We start from the raw sequence: 17,191 nt of genomic DNA on the forward strand, positions 1-17,191 counted from the left end.
TGAGAGACAGTCACCCCGCCCAGGCGAGGCGGCGCCACCTGGCTTGGGGCCCCGGGCCTTCACCACTGGCCATAAGGTCTTTTAACATCCCCGCGCCCTCCCAGCTCTCCTGCTCTTTCAGGGGACCTCCTGCCCCCGCACCGTGCCGTGGGCGCGTCGCTCACCAGCACTCGCCCGGGGTGCTCCCGGCGCACGGCCACGGTCACGCCGCGAGCCTCCACCCGCACGGCGCGCGTGTAGCTCACGGTCTGGCCGCCTCGATACTCGTTTTCCACCAGCACCCGGAAGGCCGGCAGCGAAGCGTTCTGGCTGCACACGCCGACCAGCAGGTAGGTGCAGGTGCCCATGAAGTCGAAGCGCCGGCCATCGAAGCTCACGTAATGCGGATCTCCAGAGCCCTGGCAGCTCCCGAAGCTGTCGGGGTAGCAACCCAGGAGGCCGTCCTGGACGTCGCAGCGCTCGCCCTCCGGGCAGCCCTGCGTGTCGCGGCAGCTCACCTGCCGGGTGGCCTCGTCGCAGGAGCAGCGCCGCCGGCACAGGTCGTCGGCCCACACCTCCTGGCCCGGAGAGAGGGGGCGGCCCTGGAAGGTGCAGCCGCACGACGAGGCCGGCACGCAGGCGCCGCCGCTGGCCACGAAACCCGGGAGGCACACGCAGCCCTCGACGCACGGGCGCCCGGAGCAGTTGGACGGCGCCGCCTCCGAGTTGCAGGTGGCCGGGCAGGCGGGGCCGCAGAGCTCGTAGCGGCTGTTGGCCGGACAAGACAGGGCTGCGGGGACACGGGGGCGGGCGGGTCAGGCCAGCGCAGCAGCAGGGTCCTCGAGGGGCGCCCCGACTTCTCTCCCCAAGCCCTGCGCCTCTGTGAGCCATCTCAGTTAACGTCACTTCCATCCTTCTAGGTGCTCGGGACCCGAAGGCAGAGATGTAGTTAACCAGCACCTCGCCCCATTCACTGGACAACCAATCGATAAGTCCTGGGAGCTCCATATTCAAAATATATTTTGCCCCCATCTCACCCTGACCCCTCTGCCTGTGCCTCCCCCATGCTGGCCCTGACTATGCCTCCCCATTCGGGTTCTGACCACTCTGGACTGTCACTGACTAGTGACAAGTCTGCCCCAACTTTAGGCTCATTGTGGGCAAAGCCTGGCTGTCTTGGTCATTGCTGGGTCCCTGGCATTGCTCAGCACCAGGCTGGACCACAGTAAGTGCTCAGATATTAAGCAGATATCCGAGGAGGTCTCCTGCCCCTCATCATGTGGCCCTGGTCCCCACCCAGGGCATCACTCACGGCAGTTGGCTGGCGACCTCCAGTCCCCAACAGAGATGCCAAGCTCCACACAGGCCTGGGCATACGCGCTGAGAGCACGGCATAGACTGAGCCGTTCCCCGCTGGTCACACACAGGTCGTACACACACTCCTCCTGGAAGGGCTGGGGATCTAGGGTATCATGGCAGACAGTGAAGGGGCCATCAAGCCGGGTCAGCATGCCACAGAGACCATTGCCTTCATAGTGTTGGGCCTGGCCCGGGGTGCAGGAGGGACAGTTGCTCTGGCAACCATCCTCGCACAGGTAGTCCCCATCATCTAGCTTCCAGCTCTTGGCAAACTCCACAGCATCAGGAGCCGGCTCCCGGTCGGGGGTAAGGAAGTCATCAGTGGGGTCGCCATTATAATTACCACACAACCCGCACACCTGGCTGTGGAATTTTGTGGGTAGACTCAGTGTCACCTGGCAGTCCCAGTTGTAGGTGACCACCAGCCCACGGGGGTAAGGAAGTCATCAGTGGGGTCGCCATTATAATTACCACACAACCCGCACACCTGGTTGTGGAATTTTGTGGGTAGACTCAGTGTCACCTGGCAGTCCCAGTTGTAGGTGACCACCAGCCCAAAGTCCAGCTCCACCACAGCCTGGTTCCCGCTCTGATACACACGCAGGCGACCCTCGCCCAGGGAGGCGGGCAGGCATGAGCGCTGGTTGTCAATCTGCAGAGGGGGTGAGGAGGGACTGGTCACACCCCTGTGCGGTCTGGCCTTCGGCCTCCCTCTTCCCCCACTTGCTTCCCCTGCTCTAGCTGCACTAGGATTCCTTCCTTCTGTCACTGGCACCATCCAAGACTCAGGATCTTTGCTCTTACAGATCCTGTGTCCTGAAATGTCCTTCTCCCAGATGTGCACGTGGCTCACTCCCTTACCTCCTATAAAATATTTGCTCGAGTGTCCAACAGCCACTAGTAAGAACATCCCTGACTGATTCCTCTCTACTCCCTGTTCTTCTTCCCTGCTTTATTTTTTTCCTATAGCTTCTAGCCTTCTAAAATATAATTTGCAAATTAATCATGTTTATCATCTAACTATACTAGAATGTCGGCTCCACAAAGTCAGGGATTTTTGTCTGCTTTGATCAATGTTTTATCTCCAGTGCCTAGAACACTGTTTGGTAGACTAGCGGGTACTCAATAATGAATGACCTCACTGCTGCATTAAATATCCACTGGGTACTCGGCACCTGGCCATGGATTGGGAGATCCTGGAGATACAGCAGTAACAAAGACAGCCCCAGGCCATACTCTCATGGGGCTCTCAGCCCACTGGGAGAAACAGACTCATCAGCAGATAATGACAGCTCAGACTGGTCAGGGCCGGGATGGGGAGGCCCAGGCAGAGGGGTCGGGGTGGGATCGGGGAAGACAAGAGGCTTTGGGAGCCTAGAAAAAGGGCCAGACCCAAACTTGCCAGTCAGAGAAGGGTTCCCAGAGGAAGGAACCGCTGAGATGAGCTTTACAGGAGCAGTGAGAGAGACAGCCAGGAAAACAGGGAGGGGGAAGGGGATTCCTGTGCAAATGTCCTGAGTGGAGAGAGAGCTTGGCCTGTCTATCGGGCTAGGTGTTATGGACTAAATGTTTGTGTCCCCCCAAAATTCAATATGTTGAAATCCTAACTTCAATATGATGGTATTAGGATGTGGGGCCTTTGGGAGGTAAGTAGGTCATGAGGGTAGAGCTCTCGTGAATGGGATTGGTGCCCTTATAACAGAGGCCCCAGATACCTCTCTCACCCTCTTTCCACCATGTGAGGATACAATAAGTCGCAACCTGGAAGAGGACCCTCATCCAAACCCAAGCGTGCTGGCACCCTGGTCCCAGACTTCCAGCCTCCACAGTGTGAGAAATACATTCGTTGTCCAGTTTATGGTACTTTGTTATAGCAGCCTGAACTAAGACACCAGGAGACACACTAATCTAGTGCTAATCTAGTGTGTCTCACATTCTCTGAGATGTGCCAGAGCTGAGACCTGACGGTGGAGAAGTCTCCGCCAAGAGGATGGGCTATGAAAAAAAAAAGCAGCAGGCAGAGGGGACAGCACGGGCAACAGCCCAAAGGGAAGACAGAGCATTCACTCATTCAAGCATTCAGCAAAGCCTCTGTGAGTTCTGCCATGTGTCCAGCTCTGTGCTAGGCAGTGCTAGGGACACTGCAGGGACTGAGACAGCCCACAGCTCCACACTCAAGGCTCTCAAGTTCAGGATGGCTGTTCAAATCTGCCTCTCCCTAAAACAAGTAGGAATTAATTAATTGCAGTAACATAGAAAAATATCAAAAGCATTATGCTGAGCAAAAGAAACTTTACACAAAAGGCTTCTTATACTATATGATTCCATTAAGTTCTTGAACAGGCGAAACTAATCTATGGTGGAAAAAAAATCACAACTGTGATTGCCTCTAGGGATGGTTTGGGAAATGTTTGGCAAGGGGCATGAGGGAATTTTCCAAGCTGATGAAAATATTCTATATCTTTTTTTTTTTTTCCTTTTTGTCTTTTTTACTGACCGGCAACGGGATGGCAACCCTCGGTGTCGCACCCGCACCGTGCTCAGCCAGTGAGCGGGAACCGGTCTCCACATGGGATCCGAACCCTCGGCGGGAGCACCACCATGCTCCCAAGCGGCGCACTCTCCAGTGCGCCACCGGGCCGGCCCGAAAATATTCTATATCTTAATGGGAGTTTTGATTATACATTTGTTAAAGCTCAGTAAACTACAGTTAAAATTTGTGAATTTTATTATATCTAAATTTTATCTCAAAAATAAGCAAAAAAGAAGTAAAAATATTGTATGCTAGTTAATAATATGCATGCTGAAGTCTTTTTAGTAAAGTGTACTGACGTCTGGACCTTACTTGGAAGTGCATAAAAAATAAGAGGGATTGTTGAATCCATAGAGGGATATACAGATGCATAGATGTGCGATAAATCAAGAATAGCAAAATGTTTAGAATCTAGGTGATGGACATATGAGCGTTCGTTGTACAGTGATTTAAACTATTATGGATGTTTTATTAACATTTTCATAATAACATGATGGAAAAAAAGGAAATAATTGCTCTAGGGTGTCATTTGTATTGGCCAAGTAGGAGTAAGGCACTTACCAGAGTCAGAACAGCCTAGAATTAAGAAGCCCACCTGTGTTCCCAGCACCGCTTCTTATTGGCTGTAAACCCTTGGGAAGCCATTTGTCCCTCTCAACCTCCGTTTCCTCATCTGAACGTGTTCATGGTAATAATGCCTACACCCCACAGAGCTGCTGTGAGCATTAAATGCGTCAAGACAAGGAAAGTGCTAAGAAACCGATCTGGCGCACAACAGGTGATCACTAAATTTAGTGATTTGGTGACTTAAATCCTTCATTGTCTAACAATGAAGATAGTTTCCTTTTTTATTTATTTATTTTTCTTTCTTTTTTTTCTTTTTGCTATTATAAACCATGTTGGCATAGGCTTTTTTCCCTAACCATCTCTCTGAGCATCCTTAAAATTTCTAGAAGTGGAACTGCTGGAGGAAACGATTTTAAGGTTCTACGACTCATTTTCCGATCTCCCGTCCCCACCGCCCACCTCCCGGCCCACTCCTCTGCACCCTGCACGCCATGGCAACCGGCTTGGGTCTGGGGTCCGACCTCCGGGCTTCGCCTCCGCCTTCGAACTGGCGGCTCATGCGTGTTAAACCCCGAAGCCTCTCGACACTCACCCGGGCGAAGCCGACTTCCCCGCGGGCCAGCGACACGGAGTGGCTGTAGGCGCGCACGGTGACTAAGCCCACGTAGGAGACCTGGCGGCTGCCCCGGTGCTCGTTCTTGGCCTCCACGCTGAAGGCGGGCAGGGTGTTGTCCTCACTGCACAGCTCGGCCATAGTGTACAAGCAGGTGCCCATCATGTCGTAGCGACGGCCGTCGAAGGTGGTGTAGTGGGGGTCCCCCTGGGCCCTGCAGACGGCCGCAGGCTCCGCCACGCACTGGGCCTTCCCGCCCACCAGCTGGCAGCGCTGGGAGGCTGCACACTGCACGCCTTCGCAGGACGGCTCCTCCGGGGACAGCTGAGCTGCGGAGGGCAGCGGGCGTGAAAACAGAGTCAGAAGCTCCCCTGGGGCAGGACTCCGGGGGCTCTCCCGCCGTGGGGGTTCGGACAGTCCGCTCACAACTGCCCATTTCAGAGGTGGGAAAACTGAGGTCTGGAGCCTCACAGGGAGAGAGCTGCTCAGGCCTCTGCAAACCCCAGGTTTTCTGATTCCCCAGTGTGACGCAGCTCAGCTCAGAAGAATGGAATATAGTGGGAAGGAGAGAACGGGAACACTGAAATGTTCATTTGTGTTTTTCTCTCCCTCATCCCCCCTCTTCCCTTCCTCCCACCAAGGTCAAAAGGCTAAGGGTTTTTTTTTTTTTTTTTTTTTTTTTAGGAAAACAGACTGTTTAGCAGAATGGAAATGACGAGGTAGGAATACTGGCTTAACCGATTAGCTCTGTGACACTGGGCAAGGTATTTTAAATTCCTGGGGCCTCAATTTCCTCATCTGTAACATGGGGATGATAATACCGTCAGGGATTTGGTGAGGTGTTGTCAGGTTTAAATAAGCTAAAACAGAAGTAAGGTTTGGAACTGCACCAAGACGTCCAATTGAGTGTTACCTACCATAATTAATCAGCCACCCCTCCCCCTTTCTACTATTCAAGCCCACAGTGGCCCCTTGAGATTAGGTGGTTTCCATGCCCTGGAGGGTGGGAGGAGGGGCATTTTTGTCAAGACGTGGAACCCTAGCGTCTGAGGTCCTAGCCTGGGGGAGACCACAAAGGAAGAAACAGCCCTTCTTTTCTTCTTCCTGGTCTTCAAATGCTCTTGCCTGCTGACCCCTCATAGTAATAGCTCAGCCTTACCTAGCCCTAATCTCTTGCCAAATACCGCTCTCAGTGCTTTGCAAATGTTAATTCATTCCGCCCTCACTATAGTCTTGTGAGGAAGGTTCAGTTTTTATCCCCATTTTACAGATGTGAAAACTGAAGCCCAGAGAAGTAAAGTCACATCAGCAGAGCTGGGATTTGAAACTGGGCACCCTGGCTCTAGCATCTGTGTCCTCAAATACCGCACTGCACTGCCTGGTTGCAGCTCCTCAATGGGCTAAGCCTGAGGACACACGCAGGGCCAAGTCTATACAATAACCGTGTCAAAATATGTGAAGCACCTAGAAATTCAATTCCTGGTACACTGAGATATACTCTCCCCCCCCCCAACATGGTAGTCATCATTAATATTGCACTTTTAGATCTCCTGAATACGAGGTATGGAGAGTGGCAGTTAGCAACTGGTATAGCTGGTTGCTAAAATTAAAAAAAAAGTATTTCCAAACTGGTTGGTACGAAGCTGCTGAGCTGGCCCCCTCAACCCCCAAAGATGCCTCCCTCTTGGCACTCTGGCTCTCCCCTGGGCCACCTTCCCTGACCTCCCCACAAACCAACAGACAGGGGCCCATGCCGGCACCGTGGGGTCTTCCAGGACCCTGCTGCAGTGCTCTCACTGGCGCCTCTTCAGACTGGTTGTGCCCTGGGTCGTGATGGTTGCTAAATATTTTGAATATTGTTCCTGGGAAGAGGGGAGGGGCTGAGACGACTTAAGGAAAGATTTCAGGGAGGATGGAGGTAGGGGGAGGGCAGCCCAGCTGAGCCAGGAAGCCACAGAGGAGCAGGTAGGTGGGAAAGGTATCACCAGGTGGACAGGGCCAGGGGTCATTTCCCATTACTCACTACGGCCGCAGGAAGCTGTTGTCCCGTAGCCCATAGCCTGGGCCAGCCCTAAGGTGAGCAGACCGAAGGTGGTGGTGGCCTCGGCCATGTGGATCCTGTCAGCAGTGTCGAGGTCCACTTCAGCATATGAGAACTCACTGCCTGGCACAGCCATCCAGGTCAGGTTGGCTCCCAGTGCACGCCCATCCATGGTCAGCCCATCAGTAGCCTTCGTCTCTGCCACCACCAGGACCACATCCTCAGAGCCTGGCACACTCTTGACTACATAGGCAGAGCAATAGCTTGCCACATCTGGGATCAGGATCAGGTAGGGGTCATAGGTTATTCCATTTCTTGTGGCACCTGTGCCAAACAGCAGGACCTGGATGCCCACATCTGCAGACAGGTAGAGTGGCTGGGATGACCGGACCTCAAACTCTACCACTTTACCCGTTTGAAGCGCTTGGGAGCTAGTGGTACCCCCGTGGTTGTAGGTCAGCTTTGTGGCCTGACTGGCCACAACATAGACCAGATCATAGCGTGTCTGGCAGGCCAGAGGGGGCACCACATAGTGGGTGCCCCAGGCGGACGTGGGTAGCAGCTGCTCCACCACGTGGTCACAGTATGTGAGTTTCTGGACACAGCTGTGGCCAGAGAAGACAGCCACGGGGCTATTGGCTGTTACTTTTGATCCTGAGAGATCAGCTGTGCTCTGTACCTGGGCCACATTGTAGGGCTTCAGAGTCACGTTTAGGACATTGCCTGCTGGGTAGACCTTGTCCTGGAATGTCACTGCCCCCTTCAGCTCGATACTGACTGAGGCACCTGCTGCACCAGCCACCACAGCAAACTCCTTAACATAGTTGGATGAGATGCCGGGGGGTGTGAGCACAAAGTACTCTGTGCCCAGGACATGAGCAGGCCACAGCAGCGTCAGCCCCTGTGTGTGGGGCTTAGCATTTAATGCCTGCACAGAGATGGTGCTGCTAGAGCGGACCAGCACTGCATGCTGGGAGATTTTGCTGCCGGTCATCTCAGCCTCGTCACTGATGTTGACCATGACTGACTCCCCAGGCTTCACTGTGACCTCCTGCGAGGTGTTATCTGCGTAGCTGAAGATGGAGACGGAGGTGGGGCTTTCTGACAGACTGGAGATAAGGAGGTGGAGGAAGGCCGTGCCATACCCTTGATCATAGTTCTGCAGGAAGGCCATGAGGAATTCCTTCCCGCCAGTGTTCCCGGGGTCCACTGAGGTCTCCTGGGTCAACCCTGGGGTGAGAAAGCACAACTGTGGGTCCACTTACCCAGTCCTCCCTTATCAGAGAATCAACCCCTTGTCTTGTGCCCAGGACTATGCTGAACTACGAACATGAGGTCTTTTCCCTCTTCTCCCTCCTTTTTTCTTATTCATGCCACTTTCACCTGCAAGCCTTTCTGGTTTTTGTTCTCCAGAAGCCTGAACACTGAGCAGGGCTCTCAAACCCAGTGCTGATGGGGCCAGGCGAGTCATGTAAGTGCACGAAATAGTTGGGATGCCTGGGTGGTGACCGTGGAAACTGGAGCACTCATGAACCATTTAAAGTAAGTTGCTGTCACTAGTTTCAGTTGTTATTATGAAGGAGTGTGTGTGTGTGTGTGTCTGTGTGTGTGTGTGTGGTTTTTTTGTGTCTTTTTTGTGACCGGCCGCACCGCACTCAGCCAGTGAGCGCACCGGTCATTCCTATATAGGATCCGAACCCGCGGCGGGAGCGCTGCTGCACTCCCAGCGCCGCACTCCCCAGTGCGCCACGGGCTCGGCCCTTGTGTGTGTGTGTTTTAACGCTAGATCTTCCAAATTTTTAAGAGAAGCTGGCTGTCTGAATTTTCATGTGAGATCTCCAACCCAAAATTGTTTTAAGCACTGTGGGGCCCAAGCTGGCTGGGCTTGGCTGCCAGAGTGTGATTTCTGTCTTAATAGGACTTGGGGGTTGTGTGAAGGAGGTAAGAAGACGATTAGGGGAGTGTGGGCAAAATGTCTCCTAGAAACAGAGGGGAGCGGGGGCTTCTCAACGCGCCCTACTAGGAAGAGATTCCTAGAGCCAAGAAGAGAGAGGGGTTATGAGTCTTGATGAGAGTGTGGGGGTTATGAAATGACTACCTGCCAAGTAAGGGGAGCCTTGAAGGATGTCCCAGTGTCCCATGGGGCCAGGAGATCAGGAACAATGAATATTTCAAAAGTAATCTAGCTGGATGCTGACTGGTGACTAGAGAGCCCTGACGTCCCATCTTTCCCCCAGTACTTCGGCTTTCCCTAAGACTCTAGTCCTGGACATAAACCTGGGAGAACTGGGGACAAAGCCCTCTAAGAATGACTCTAGCAAAATGTTCCATCACCTCAGCAGAAAGAGGCTCAGAGTCAAAACCTTAGTTGAGTTGCGGAAAAACCTAGAAAGGGGTAGTTCTTGCACACTTGAATGTAGGGACTAAGGTTTTTATCTGCTTCCCTCTAGAAGAAAAAGAGAGTGGATGAACTTCACATTGCTCTGCAGAACCTAAGGGCCTCTCTCCCATCTCAGTCAGCATGGGGTGACATTGGGAGATGGGTTTGTGGATGGGGCACAAATGGAAAGTGTTGACCCAGGCAGGCAGAGTTCCCCAGACTAGAACAAGGACGTGGATGGGGTCTTGGTCTGACTTACCCCACAGGAGGGCTGCTCCGGCCCAGAGTGTCCACCAGCTCCACAGGGAACCCATGCCTGTAGTAGGGAAAGAGGGGGGGGGGTCACAGGAAGCTGGTCAGTTACTCCTACTGGAGACTGTTCTGGAGAGAACAGAAGGAACCAGTCTCAGGACAAGGGCCACCCGGGCATCAGGAAGGCTGAGATGGGGAGGGAAGTCAGGCAGATGGGGCGAGGTAGGCTGGATCCAAGGGCCAGTGTGTTCGTACAGGGGAGGCTGGCTGTCTGGAGGGTCTGGGGGTGAGGTGGGAAGGGCAGGAGCCAAGGATGGGGTGAGGCGCTGGATGTCCAGTGGGTCTGAGGGTAGGATGAGGAGGCCTGGAGCCAGGGGCAAGAGTAGGAAACCTGCTCTTCCACTTCCAAAGGGGACTCCAGCCCTTCTCACCTGCAGGTCCCTGGAGCTACAGGGTCAGTCAGTGGGCTGGATTATATAGTGGAATTTCTTGATCATTTTGGCCACACCTTGGGCCATCTGCCAGGCAGATGGTGCTAACTTCCTGGAGGAGGCTGTCGATCTCAGGGCCAGATGGAATGGGGAGCCCTGAAGGCCTGGTAAGGGTGGAGGGTGAATCTGACACCTGGGTCCTGAGAAGGGTGTGGGAACAGCTGGAGGTTGTGGCCTGGGTGCCTACAGGAAAATTCAGTTCTAGAAGGGTGGTGCCCCTAAGGGAGACAGCTGGGGATTAGGGTGCTGAGAGCCTGGGTCCTCCCTTGGTGAGGGGTGGGGTGAGATGGGGAAAGTGGAGGGTGGGGGCGGGAGGTGGCATTTGGTCACGTTTGCTGGCTCACTGGTCAGATTCCTTCCTTTAGCTCCTGCCAGGAACAACAGCAAAGGACCCATATCCGGGTCCTGGCTCCTCTCCAGTCCCCACAGGCCGACCCCTGGTCCCCAGTCATGTGTATCCTGTTTCCAGGCACCACTGGGAGGCAGGCGTCGGGGGATGAGCAGGAGTCTGAGGCTCTGACTCAGGCCCGTGGAGTAGGACACAGTTCCTCCACCCACAGTCCCATAGGGCTTCCTGGGTTCCTCAGCTACGACATGGGAACATGGAAACTCATGGGCTTACTGATGTCCCAGAGGGTGCTCTGTAAACTTTCAAGGCCTGCAGATGGGAGGCAGGCTCTTCTGGTGTGGTCCCAGTCTGGCGAGCAGGGTGAGAGCTGGGGACCGGGGCTGTCTATGAGGAAGGGCAGAAGCCCTCCTTGCCTGTTTCATGCAAACGCCCAGGTTCCACTTTCTGGAAAATTATTTGGTTTGGGATTTGTCTCCCCTACTCCACCCCCTCAGGAAGGACTGGCTGAGCAGGGTTTGGGTTGCTCTGTGCCTCCCTGTCACCCTAGGGGGTCTAGGTCTCACAGGAGGAGCAGCAGAATAGCCGAGACAGGGTGTGGGCTTTCTGTGATGGAGCCAGCTCCACCCGAGGGGATGCCCTGACCCGCACCCTGCTCCTTTCCTCCTGACCTGGGGACTCATTGTTTTCTGAGGAGTCTCCCCTGGAAACAGCAGCTGCAAAGCCTGGTGTCTTCTCGGACAACACCCCAGCACCTGCCGCCACCAGGACTCCTCCCTTATCACCGTGGAGGAGAGGTGGCAGGGTGGGTGGGGGCTTTTCTCTCTCTGTGGTTCTGACAACCCCCAACACCCACCCAGGGCAGGTTTCTAGAGGGAAATATAAAGACTCAGATTTGACTGGAACCTGAAAGTCAACCAGGAAAATGAAGCGAATAAACAAAAAACTGGACAAAAGCCGAAATAACAAGAAACAAGCAGGAGTTGGGAGGACCAACTGGGGAGTGGGAGCTTCAAGGCGGGGGATACTTTGGTCCCTCAGGGGTCTGAGGGTTGGTAGAGGGGCTACTGGGTCCCTGAGGAACATAAGAACAGAGAGGAGGGGACAGCAGGATTCCTGAAGAGGAAACAGCAATTGCAAACCAAGATGTCGACATCCCGTATGTGCAGCGCACCTCTTGCCGCCGGAGACACCCAGAGAAATGAGGGGTGAGGGGCAAAGAATTAGGGTGAGCTTCAGGGATGATTCTGACCCTCAATCCCCTCTAAGCCTTGAGGTTTCCCCCTGGTTGACCCCAGAGAGAAGCCTCCCCTCTTTGAAACCCATCATTGCTCTCTGTGGTCAGAGTCCCCAGAAATGGGATCGTGGTGGGAAATCTCTCGAGTTAGTACTCTGTACTTGACAACTCCCTGGAACCTTCTCTCTTGCTCCTTTCAGGGCCTAAGGTGTGTGTGTATGTCTGTGTGTGTTATGACACACCCCTGTGCCCTACCCCATATTATATCTATTCTCAGGAACTCCACTGGTGACCTCAGAAATAACCTCTGGGGACACTTCCTTATGGTCAGAGAAACCACATCCATCTGGCAACCTTGCTCTAAGCCCAGGGAAGGGTGTTTGTGTTTCTGAGACTTTCGGCCTCACCCTGCTGTGTGAGTTGGCAGGATCTGCATTGGTCACGCCATTCCAGACCCCTGGGACTCTTGCCTTGGGCTTCTCTGGACTTCACAGACCAGGGCACAGCTGGAGAGAATTTACTTTCTCTAGCTAAATTCAGGTGTGCCGACAATCTCTAACTTCATTCCTTCATGCTCTGGATCGCACAATCTGACTTTCATATGCACTGAAACTATTTTGCTAAACTCTCCAATGACCTATTATTTGCCAGTTGGTTCTAGCTCCTGCTCTGCAACATTTGACGTTAACACTTCCTCTTTGAAATTGTCTAATGTCTTGGCTTCCGTGACTTAATGGATTGAATTACATCCCCGCAAAACTCACTGAAGCTTGAATTGTGTCCCCCGGGTTTTATGTATTAGAAACTTAGCCCCCACTGTGACTGTTAAGAGTGTGGGAGATCCTATTAAGGTAATTGAAAGGTGGATCCTTGAAGAGGTGATTGGATTGTAGGACCTTGCAGTAGTGAATGGATTAAACATGGTGGTCAGGGGCATGGTTCTGAGGGCTTTAAAAAGGAGAGGAGAGTCTGACCATCCGTCTTGTAATGTGAGACCCCTGGGTCACTGTTGCCACCACCAGACGGACTTTGGACTTCCCAGCCTCAGAAACTGTAAGCAATAGCAATAATGAATTTTGTTTTCTTATAAATCTCCCAGTTCCAGGTAATTTGTTATAAACAACAGAAATAGACTAATACACATGATATCACTCTCTTCTAGATCTTGTCTTACGTTGGTCTGTTTCCTCCAATAATCCCTTCAACAGTGATGGTTCTCAGATTCTCTTTCTCTGTTTCTTTCTCTAATTACCTTTTTTCTCCAGATCTCATTCATGCCCACCTATGCTGTCCAATAGAAGTTTCTGTGATAATGAAAATTTTCTGTATTTTGCACTTTCCAACATGCCAGGCAATAGCTACACGTGGCTATTGAGCACTTGAAATGTGATTAATGTGATGAAGGAACTGAATTTTTAATTTAATTTAAATCTAAATGACTACCTGTACCTAGTGTCCATACTAGACACAGCACAAGATTCCAGAGCTGTTGCTAACATAGGCCCCATTGCATCTACGTACCTAGCTGCCTATCTACCTACCCTTCCACCTTCCTACCTATTTAATTCTCTTTTATACCTATTTTCCATTTCTGTTGCAACCATTCTGATATAATTCATGGGAATAGTTTTTAAGTATTTTATTAAAATAAAATAAACATATTAATAAGTATACAAACCATAAAAGCATACAGTTCATTAAGTTATCTCAAAATGAACACATCTGTAAAACCTTCACTCAGGTCAAGTCTTTACAGAGAACATTCCAGCATTCTAGACGCCGCTCTCCCTCCCAATCACTACTCACTCTACCTCCCATAGGTAGCCACTATCCTGGCTTCTAACACCACAGATTATTTTGCTTGTTTTTTGAATTTATGGAAATGGCATTATACATCTGTACTGTTTTGTGACTGGCTTCTTTTACCCAATGTTATCCTGTGCACGTAACTATAGTCCATTTCATTGCCATATGGTACTCAATTGTTAAAAATCACTACATATTTACCCATTCTACTGTTGACGAACATTCGGATTGTTTCTAGTTTTGGCTAATGGATAGTGGGATTTTTTGGCACACGTGTACACAGCTTCTGCTGGAATGTGGTGTGAAGTTCCTTATTGTAGAATTGCCAGGTCGTTGGGCTCAGCTTTAGGAGATGTTACCAAACATGTTTCAATACTAATGTTCCAATTTAAACTCCCGTGATCAGTGTATGATCATTCTGGTTGCTTCACAGGTTCACCAAAACATTCTGGAGGTGTAGTGGTATTTGGTTTTAATTTGCATTTCTGTGATTATCAGTGAAGTTGAGCACATTTTCATATACTCGTTGGCCATTTGGATCTCTTTTTGTGATTTATGATTTTAGTAAATATACTTATTCAAGTCTCTTGTCCATTTTTCTATTGAGCTGTCTGTCTTTTTCTTATGGATCTGTGTGAATTATTTATATATTCTGGTTAGAATCCATTTGTTGGTTACATGTTTTACAAACTCTTTGTTACATGTTTTCTCCAAACTCTGTTACATGTTTTCTCCAACTCTGTGACTTGTCTTTTCACTTTCTTGATGAAAAAATTTATTAATTTTAATTAGTCCATGTTTATCAATCTGTATTGTTTTTGTAACTGGCTTCTTGTGATTGAGTCGAGTTTTCAAATTGATGAACATTGTGTGTTTTCCATTTATTTAGATCTTCTTGGATTTATTTCACCAGTACTTTGAAAATTTTTAGCATATAGATCCCGTTAATGTTTTGTTAGATTTATACCCAAATATTTCATTTTTCTTTTGAGCAATTGTAAATAACATTGTGTTTTTTTGTTCCGGTAAAGGGATTGCAACCCTCGGCACAGTGTGGTCAGCACCACGCTCAGCCAGTGAGCGCACCGGCCATCCCTATATAGGATCTGACCCCACGACCTCATTACTACCAGCGCCGCACTCTCCCGAGTGAGCCATGGCGCCGGCCTCGGCATTGTGTTTTTAATTTCAGATTCTATGCTTTCATTGTTAGTGTATAGAATTGCATTTGATTTTTGTGAGTTGGTCTTATACTCTGCAACTTTACTAAACTCACTTATTAGTTCTAGGAGTTTTTTGGTAGATTCCTTTGGATTTTTTATGTTCACAATCATGTCATCTGAAAATAGGAACAGTTTTATTCCTTTTCAATCAGTATATGTTTTATATCTTGGTCTTACCTTATTGAGCTGGCTAGAACTTCTAGTGCTATGTTGAATAAGAGTGGTGAGAGTGAATATCCCCACCTTATTCCTAATCAGCAAAATATTCAGTATTTCACCATTAAGTATGATGTTAGCTGTAGTTTTGTGGTGGATGCTGTTTTCTCAGGTGAAGGCAGTTCCCTTCTATTTCTAGTTTGCTAGAGTTTTTATTATAAATGGGGATTGGATAGTGCCAAATGCATTTTCTATATCAATTGATATGATCATATAATTTTTCTTCTTTAGCTTGTTGATATGGTGGATTACACTGATTTCTTTTTGAATACTGAACCAGCTTTGCATATCTGGGATAAATTCTGTTTGGCTATAGTATATAATTCTTTTTACACATTGTTGTATTTGGTTTGCTAATATTTTTGAGGATTTTTGAATCTAAGTTCATGAGAGATTACTGTCTAATTTTTTCTCCCTCTCTTCCTCCTGCTCCTCATCCTCTTTTTTCTTTCTGTAATATCTTTGTCTGGTTTTGGTCAAGGTAATATTGGCTTCATAGAATTAGCTGGAGAAGAACTTGCATAAAATTGGTGCTAATTCTTCTTTAAATGTTTGCTAGAATTCTCTGCTGAAAACTATCTGGGCCTGAAACTGTCTTTCTCTAGAGCTTTTTTTTTTTTTTTTTTGTCTTTTTGTCTTTTTCCGTGTCCGGCAACGGATCGCAACCCTCAGTGTTGCTCCCACACCTCGCTCAGCCAGTGAGCGGGAACCGGTCTGTATGTGGGATCCGAACCCTCGGGTGGGAGCGCCGCCGCACTTCCCAAGCGGCGCACTATCCAGTGCGCCACCGGGCTGGCCCTCTCTAGAGCTTTTAATTACAAGTTCAATTTCTTTAGTGACTACTAAGATTATCTGTTTTATATTGGTTGAGTTTTTATACTTTGTGGGTTTTGAGGAATTGATCTATATCATCTAAGCTGTCAAATTTTTGAGCATAGATTTGACCATATTCTCCTATTAGGACTTTAATGGCTGAGGGTCTGTAGTGATGTACCATCTTTCGTTCTTGATATTGGTGATTTGTGCTTTCTCTGTTTTCATCTTTGTTAGTCTTGCTATATGTTTATTAATTTTGTTGATCTTTTCAAAGAACCAGTTTTTTGTTTCATTGGTTTTCTGTATTATGTTTCTTTTTCAATTTTATTAATTTGTGTTGTTATCTTTATTATTTCCTTCCTTCTGATTACTTTGTGTTTATTTTAATCTTCTTTTACTAATTTTTTGCATAGGAGCTTAAATTATTGGTTTGAGAACTTTCCTCTTTCCTAATTTAAACATTTTACTGCTATAAATTTCCCTTCCAGAACTGCTTTAGCTCATCCCACATATTTTGATATGTCTTATTTTCATTTTAATTTAATTTTATGCTTTTTGAGACTTCCTCTTTGACCCAAGGATTATTTAGAAGTGAACTGTTTAATACCCATGTTATTGAAGATTTTCCCGTTTTTCTGTTACAGTTTTCTAGCTTATTCCATTATGGTCAGAGAACATACCCTATATAAGTTCAATTATCTTAATTTTATTTATTTTATTACTCAGTATATGGTCTATCTTGGTAAATTTTTCATGCGTGCTTGGAAAGAATTTGTATACTGCTATTGTTGGGTGATGGTCTGTAAATGTCAATTAGATCCTGTTGATTGATGGTGCTATTCAGTTCTTCTATATCCTTGTTTATTTTCTCTTTACTAGTTCTATCAATTGGTGAAAATGAGGTTTTGAATTACCCAAATATAACTGTGGATTTGTCTATTTCACCTTTCAGCTCCATCAGTTTTTACTTCTGTATTTTGAATCTTGGGTGAGTTCACGTTTAGGATTGCAATGTCTTCTTGGCACAATGATACTTTGTTTTTAGCAATTTTCTTTGCTCTGAAGTCTACTTAATTTGATATTAGTATAGTACCTCTTGCCTTTTTTAAATTGATATTTGCATGGGTTATCTTTTTCCATCTTTTTACTTTCAGCATACCCATGTTGTTATATTTGGAGTAAATTTTTTTTGGAGACAGCATCTAGTTGGGTCACATTTTTTTAATTCACTCTACCAATCTCTGTCTTTTATTTCATGTATTTAGATGGACGATTTACATTTAAAGAAATTATTGATTGTTTTGACTTAAGTTTGACAGTTTATTATTCATT

At 48.8% G+C, this 17,191-nt stretch overlaps 1 protein-coding gene across 1 annotated transcript in view; it reads right to left on the reverse strand.

Annotated features, from left to right (window-relative positions):
* FCGBP (Fc fragment of IgG binding protein) overlaps positions 1–9,786 on the reverse strand; it is a 37,753-nt gene extending 27,967 nt beyond the window's left edge. The window contains exons 1-6 of the mRNA XM_008582569.1: positions 9,732–9,786; positions 7,075–8,322; positions 5,031–5,380; positions 1,826–1,990; positions 1,292–1,697; positions 165–769 (exon numbers count right to left, since the gene is read on the reverse strand). Of these exons, the coding sequence (XP_008580791.1) occupies positions 165–769; positions 1,292–1,697; positions 1,826–1,990; positions 5,031–5,380; positions 7,075–8,322; positions 9,732–9,786 (2,829 nt within the window). The remainder of the gene's footprint in view (positions 1–164; positions 770–1,291; positions 1,698–1,825; positions 1,991–5,030; positions 5,381–7,074; positions 8,323–9,731) is intronic.
* Between the last annotated feature and the right edge of the window lie 7,405 nt (positions 9,787–17,191).

The sequence above is a fragment of the Galeopterus variegatus genome, unplaced genomic scaffold, assembly GCF_000696425.1.
Source record: "Galeopterus variegatus unplaced genomic scaffold, G_variegatus-3.0.2 Scaffold93, whole genome shotgun sequence".
Taxonomy (NCBI): domain Eukaryota; kingdom Metazoa; phylum Chordata; class Mammalia; order Dermoptera; family Cynocephalidae; genus Galeopterus; species Galeopterus variegatus.